At 36.6% G+C, this 6,516-nt stretch overlaps 1 protein-coding gene across 1 annotated transcript; it reads right to left on the bottom strand.

The window, feature by feature from the left end:
- Positions 1-746: 746 nt before the first annotated feature.
- LOC149712056 (N-acetylglucosamine transporter UNC93A-like) lies at positions 747-3,348 on the bottom strand. The gene is made up of 4 exons (XM_089860786.1): positions 2,892-3,348; positions 2,680-2,838; positions 1,504-1,680; positions 747-1,009 (listed from the first exon to the last, which is right to left on the bottom strand). The coding sequence occupies exons 1-4, from the start codon at positions 3,346-3,348 to the stop codon at positions 747-749; spliced, it is 1,056 nt and encodes a 351-aa protein (XP_089716912.1).
- Between the last annotated feature and the right edge of the window lie 3,168 nt (positions 3,349-6,516).

Genomic DNA, 6,516 nt, shown 5'->3' with positions numbered 1-6,516 from the left:
ATCATATCGGTATCGGTTTAAACTGGTATCGGCCCATCTCTACTAAGCGACAAAACAACCAATGTAAAGCTTACAGCTCCAAAATGGAGGGGGTGGTGAAAATGCGGAGTCAAATCCCGGAAAACGCTAGCGCCATCTAGACAAAATAAGACGTTAGCTGCTTCCCTCGTTAGAACGTTGATTCCCCCACTATCCGGTTTGCTACTATCTGCCGCTAGAAGGCGAATCAACAAGTATTTTTCAACTTTCTCCATCTGCCATCCGTTATTCAGTATTAGTTCGTCCATGGTGGACCTGTGTTTGGAAAGTAAATTCGTCTCGACTCGGAGAGGTTTATTTTGGTTTCCCAACTTGTTTATTTTAACAACTTAAATCAATACAGTGCGGAAAAATTAAAAATCTAATATTTGATAATCCTAATTTGAATTTCACGATTTAAATGTATTTTAATCACATACTCTTTAACATTATACATTTTCTTTCTAAAAAATTTCTTCGAAGATCAAAATTTCTTTGGTATCCAATGAAATTCCATAAATATACCAAGTGTTGAAGTATACTTGCTAAATTTTACTTTTCCTGTGAAATATTTTGTCGAGATATTGTAGTGTAGAAGGTTTTTAGATAAAGTTCTAAAGCTAAGAAAAGAAACGATGAGTTGAACTGAAATTTATTGGCCGAAAAACCACAATAAATATTTACTTTTAAAGTAAATTCTGGCACTCAGTAGGGATGTGGATACAATATCATTGAGTTGAATTATCTTTATTAACAAAGCGCATCTTTTTACTATTTATTTCGAAGATTTTATCATGACGAAGATACTTAAATTCTGTAACTAAGAAACAGGTGAAAGCGATGAAAACAAGTAGCATGTAGATGAGTAGTTTATAAGGTGTACAGAGAGCGGCACTGTATCCGCTTGCAATTGATCCGCCAGCCCCTTCAGCTATGTCGTAAATTGCAAATGCAACGTCTCGCTCTCCCGGGAACATAATCGCGTAGAGGGCTAAAATCAAAAGTGTATAGATATAAAAACAAAAATTACACTTCGTTGAAACTTGCTGGCCCAGTGTAACATGGGAAGCCCTCTTTTATCCCAGAATACTGTCGCCCCCCTCTGCGTATGATACCTTCCGACCACGGCACAGGGAACAAACCGTGAATAGGCTCATGCTAGCTCTAGTACCAAAAATTAAAGCTTGGATCGCCAGCATGCATCATGTACTACTTTCAATAAACCTACGACGTCAAGAAGCTCTTCTATGATTAGTTAGTTCGCGTAGGGGGCTGAGCGGAGGGTAGTTTACTTCTCAGTTTACATGTCGTCTACAGCCAAAGGCAGGGATTTGTTAATGACGTGTACATTTTGTTTTTATAGCTATACTTTTGCTGAAATGAAGAGATGAAATTAAGAAGAGACTGAATGTATTTAATGACTTATTTCTATACCAGTGACAAAATAGCTAATTTCCAATTTAGTATAATGCGAAAATTAATTACCTGCTACTTGAGATTCCCAAACAGCGTTACAGACACCCAAAAATACGGGAACCGGAAAATACATATAAACGTCAGTGGGCGTTGGCTTCCAGGTGATAACTACAACAGCTACAGCGACATGAAATATCAAGGCAGTGACAAATAGAGGCACTCGCCCAGTATAACGAACTATTCTTCCTAATATAAGAGACATAATACCGCACGTAACACCAAAGCTTATCATGATAACCGAAATGTTATGAACGCCCCAGCTACATGTAACGAAAGCCTAAATAGGGATTTAAAAGATAACCATTAATAGCCTATCTAAACTGCAATGAAGTGCCTTAAAGAATAAAGTTAAACCGACATAAGAAATATATTTCGACCAGCCTCAAGTTTAAGGATTATAAGGTAGAAGTGCAGGTGTTTCTGCGTGACCTTTTTAGCCACATCGTATGATAGACATCTACGATGAGGCTCTTAGAGCGACCTGCCCTGTAGTAGTAGTGCCACAGTAACAAATTTTTCGTTCGTCATTTTGGAACGTCGAGAGAAAATGTTTTTCGAGTTACAGGTCACAGGTGGAGCTTTAAACTTAATTCAGGAAAGAAATTAAATTTTTATATTTTTGTTCGTCGACGGAGAATCGAACCCCGGACCTTCCGATCCACAGCCCAGTGGCTAGAAACGCGAATAGACCACGATTTTCGGAGAGAGAAATTTGTCAGAGGCACGGTCCCCTTCTCTCGCTCTCTTATACATACATTTTCAATACATTTTCATTCAAAGTTTCTACTAGGTGTCATGATGATCTTATCCAAGGCCAGGAGATGTAGCTTCGCGGCAGGAGGGACAACTTATTTATTTTTAACCGATCGGCCAGATATTTGTCCAATGGATCCATCTTGTTGTTCTAATTTACGTACGTTACGATCATACGATGTGGCTATTATTATGAGCCCAGCCCTTGGGTCATCTTGTTTAATATCAGATTCTATGAACTAGCCCGGTTGTGGGCGTGGAAATAGATATTTGAAGCTTTGTGATATCATTTAAAACCAAATTCAGAATGTTTCAAGTTTTAATCAACTTTTGAAAGTATATCCACTTTGAACCGATCGAACTGTGGTGACCTATAAATGTCCCAGTAGGTCTTTCTTGTGATTTTTGACACAACGTTTCACTTTTCCCTACTTTCAATTTGTATCTTGCTATAAATAGCCATGTCACCGTACTTTATCCTTAAGGCAAATGTGAAGCATTGGTTTTCCCTACCTTTGTATATTCCGTTGACAAGAATGAATTCGACACTCCTCGAATCAAACTCAATGGCAATAGTATCAAATGTTTTGGCTTCACAATGGAAAGAAGTGTTTTATATGATAAACTACAGAGAGATATCTGACTGGTATCATTTTCATTTTTTTTGTCATCTAGGAAAAGAGCCAATACTAAAGCTGCTAACCACGTCATTGCCACAAATAAACCAAATAAAAGATAGATTTTAGAGTCTGGAGGTCGAACAAAATTCTGGTTTTGACCATCTAGGGCGTCTTTATCGCAAAATGGCAAGCCACAAAAGGCGCTAATATTCGAATGCAATTGTGATGAGTCAGTTTTGGGACGTAGGATGTAATATACGGCAAAATTCCCCCAAATATAGCCGAAATAGTAGAAGCTGTAGAAGAACCCGAATATAACTGATGTTGTTGGTTCAATTTTTGTTTCAAAAGCGTTAGACCACTGATCGGCTAGAACAGACAAGTACGAGGCTTTCGCAGGCCACAAGGATGATCCGGCAATCGAACTGATAATGGAAGTAGGTATCATCACGGCCCAAGTCGGTTTGAAGTTTCCGAGCATTTTTAAGTTGCCAATGATTAAAGAAAAAATCATGGCACGCTTAAGGCCGACTTTTTTAATAAGGATATTTGGCAGTGTTAGAGTCGAGAGCATAGAAACAATACCAGATACAGTTCCAGTGTATGTTCCCAGTCCATCCTTTATGTTAATGCTACTTTGTAGTTCACTGTATTGAAGAGAAACATATTTTTCACAATAAGTTTTAATATTAATAAGTTATTTTGTTTGAACTACCCAGTGAAAACTATAGTGATCGATGTTCACTTTTGTGTATGATGGGGAACTAGATCGCGGTTAAAATACCAGGCTTATAAAAGTTTTAAAATTTTGGAAGGAGAGTTAACTAGATGGCCCTGGGCGCCATATCGCTTCCTGTCACAATTTTTAATCCAATATACTTTCGTTCATTCAGCGCGCCAGAGTTTTACCTCTCTCTCTCTCTCATTCAGCGCCCCAGCGTTTTACCCGTTTTACCTTTCTCTCTCTCATTCAGCGCGCCAGCGTTTTACCAGGACAGGCGCTTTGGACCCTTTCTTAAAATTTACCGGAATTAAAATTCGTGTAAAATAAAAAAAAACAAATGTTAAATTCAGAGTAGAAATCTACGCTGATCTAAATGGTCACCATCTCAGACGGTTGACAAACTAATCGTATGAAAATTACAACGAAGTGTAGGCTATCAACTGGTCATGTAACTTTCATTAAATCATTATTCTTTTAAATCCTGTTTTCTATTGTGACTTAAGTAGTCGGAAATTTTTAAATCGTGTGAGTTCTCCTTCTGTATGCAAGGGGCGAAAATCAAAATTGATAAATGAACACGCAATAGTATAATTCATTCCCCCTGACCAAATGCTGGCATATTGTAGTTAATGGCGCAGCTCGCAAAATCGTACCCTGATAAGTCTGTGGAAACTGAATGCACAACACTCGTAGCGGACTAATTTTTTAAAAGAGACTATGAAATGTTTCGATTTGAAACGCAGTGAAAATTTTTCTAACTGTTTTGAATGTGCCATTTTAAAACCACGTTATTGAAGGAATTCTGAAAAGATGGCACTATTGTGTTCTTAACCCAAATGGGTATTGATATGATACAATTTTATTACAAAGGGAACGATATAGCAATATTTTAACCCTTGGTTTGAATTTGAAAAATTGTTTAATTTTTTTTAATTACTTAATCTGGCTTAAACTTAGTTAACTTCATAGAAATCGGTACACATCAATCACAAAAAAATCCAAGAAGACAACGTTAGGTGTTTATTTACAATAGAATAACACTTTTTCGGAATTTGATAATCTATAAGTATTACCAGAAGTGAGATGAGACTAGAAGTGAAGTGCTCTAGCATTGATAGTAGATCCTGGCACTAGTGAAAAAATTTGAGGATTTTATGCCGCTTCCCACGCGCTAAAACTAGATAGAAAAAATTGGTCGAGTTCCAAAAGATTTCCTACCCCCTTCCCCTCAACCTAAAGCCGCGAAACACGGACGCGGGTGCTTGAATCTAGTTCGGTCGTCTACCACCGCGAGCGTCTCACGTTTTGGAGCGAAAATTCAGAAATCGCTACCAGACGGCCAACCGTTGGTGTGTTATCAAGAATATTCACTTTCGCCGAGTGAAGAATTTGGTTAGCTCAGTACTTCTGGTCTCATCTCACTTCTGGTATAACGTTATGCCAAAATTGTTTTTCAAATTCGAATACATGTACATCTTATAGACAAGAATACGACCCCTTGAAAATTGCCACACTACACTCACCCGCTTGGAAGCTTCGCAGAAAGTAGCAGCATAATTGCAACTGATAATGTTGAAAGATTTTTACGTATCGAAAATTTACTTTGTTTCTTAAGATTCGACACTATGTTCTCCTTTGAATTTTGTCCATTAACATCCATTTTTGGTTGCATTTGTTCGTCGTTAGCATTTGCTAAAGTATATTTCGTTAAACTAGTTGCATAGGAAAATAAAACAGCTGTCGCGAGATAGTGCCTGAATTGTAGGGGATAAACACCGTACGTGAAATCGATCAAGGTACTGCTGACATGTATTTTTAGCACAGTATAGCTAAACTTTCGGCAAATAAAAAAAATCCCTAGTAAAATGGGAAGTAATAGACCAAATCGGAAATGGGAAAAATGGACTTAATGGGGAATGTCTGCAAAAAGGTGAAATATAGACCAAATTATTGTTGACAAGGAATCAGATTGTAAAAATAAAATAAAATTTCTCACTAAATTGAATAAAATTCTTGAAATCGAATATTTTCCATGATATGGTAAAAATACAGCAAAATAATAATCAAAATCAGGGGAAACAAATGAAAATGAAAATTTCCACGCGGAAGAAACTGCAGTAATGTAGATGCTGGAATTAAAAAGGCAATGTTTACAGATTAATGTCCATCTTATATATTGTCCTTCTTGATAACATTAATTAAACTATAGTAGCTTCCTCAATCGGTTAATTTTAATCTTAATTAAGCTATATCGTTATTTATAAAGTTATCATAAACTACAGCATAATATTAATTAAATTACAGTATAATATTATTTAAACTACAGTAAATTCCTCAATTAACTAACTCAATCAATCTTTATTTATAAAGTTATCATTAATCTCACTCGTGAAGAAAGGTTAATTTTAATCTTAATTGAATTACAGAATAATATTTATTAAACTTTAGTAAATCAGTCAATCGGTTAATTTTCCATTGCCTGTGAAACCAGTATCCCAGATTCCATTGCTAGCGGAATGAATTTTTCTGATAACATCTTTAGACATTTATCCTGGAGAGCTATTTTAAGCCTGTCGGTAGGTTTCCTAACGATTGGTCATTTTCGGTAGGTTTCCTAACGATTGGTCATTGTCGGTAGGTTTATGTCCATAGACTGAACTTTCGGTATTTCGAGGCAATCGTTACGGTTTTTGGTCGGTATGGTCGCCTGAAAATTGTAGTTAATTGGACTTAAAAAAGGGTAGCTCCCGTTGTAAGAAGCTTTAGCGATTGAAATTAATTTTAATCGCCGTTAAAACGGTGGTTTCTCTTTTACATTTCTTCTATCACGCAGTTTCTTAGATCTGCAGTTAAGTATACCTATTTTCGGTAGGCCGTATTGCAATGAAAACCTTTAAAAAATGTATCTAATTTTGGGCAAGTTTA

Source organism: Phalangium opilio, unplaced genomic scaffold (genome assembly GCF_054372755.1).
Source record: "Phalangium opilio isolate 3A_F unplaced genomic scaffold, DU_Popi_V2 ptg000011l_1, whole genome shotgun sequence".
Taxonomy (NCBI): Eukaryota; Metazoa; Arthropoda; class Arachnida; order Opiliones; family Phalangiidae; genus Phalangium; species Phalangium opilio.
Note: the sequence above shows the minus strand (reverse complement) of the source record. Positions and strands in the feature narration are given on the sequence as shown.

Coding starts and splice junctions, on each gene's coding strand:
- LOC149712056 (XM_089860786.1), bottom strand. CDS start 3,348: ATGCTCGGAAACTTCAAACCGACTTGGGCCGTGATGATACCTACTTCC. Junction 2,839..2,891: donor AAAAAATGAAAATGATACCA/GTCAGATATCTC, acceptor TCCATTGTGAAG/CCAAAACATTTGATACTATT. Junction 1,010..1,503: donor TTGGGAATCTCAAGTAGCAG/GTAATTAATTTT, acceptor TTTTGATTTTAG/CCCTCTACGCGATTATGTTC.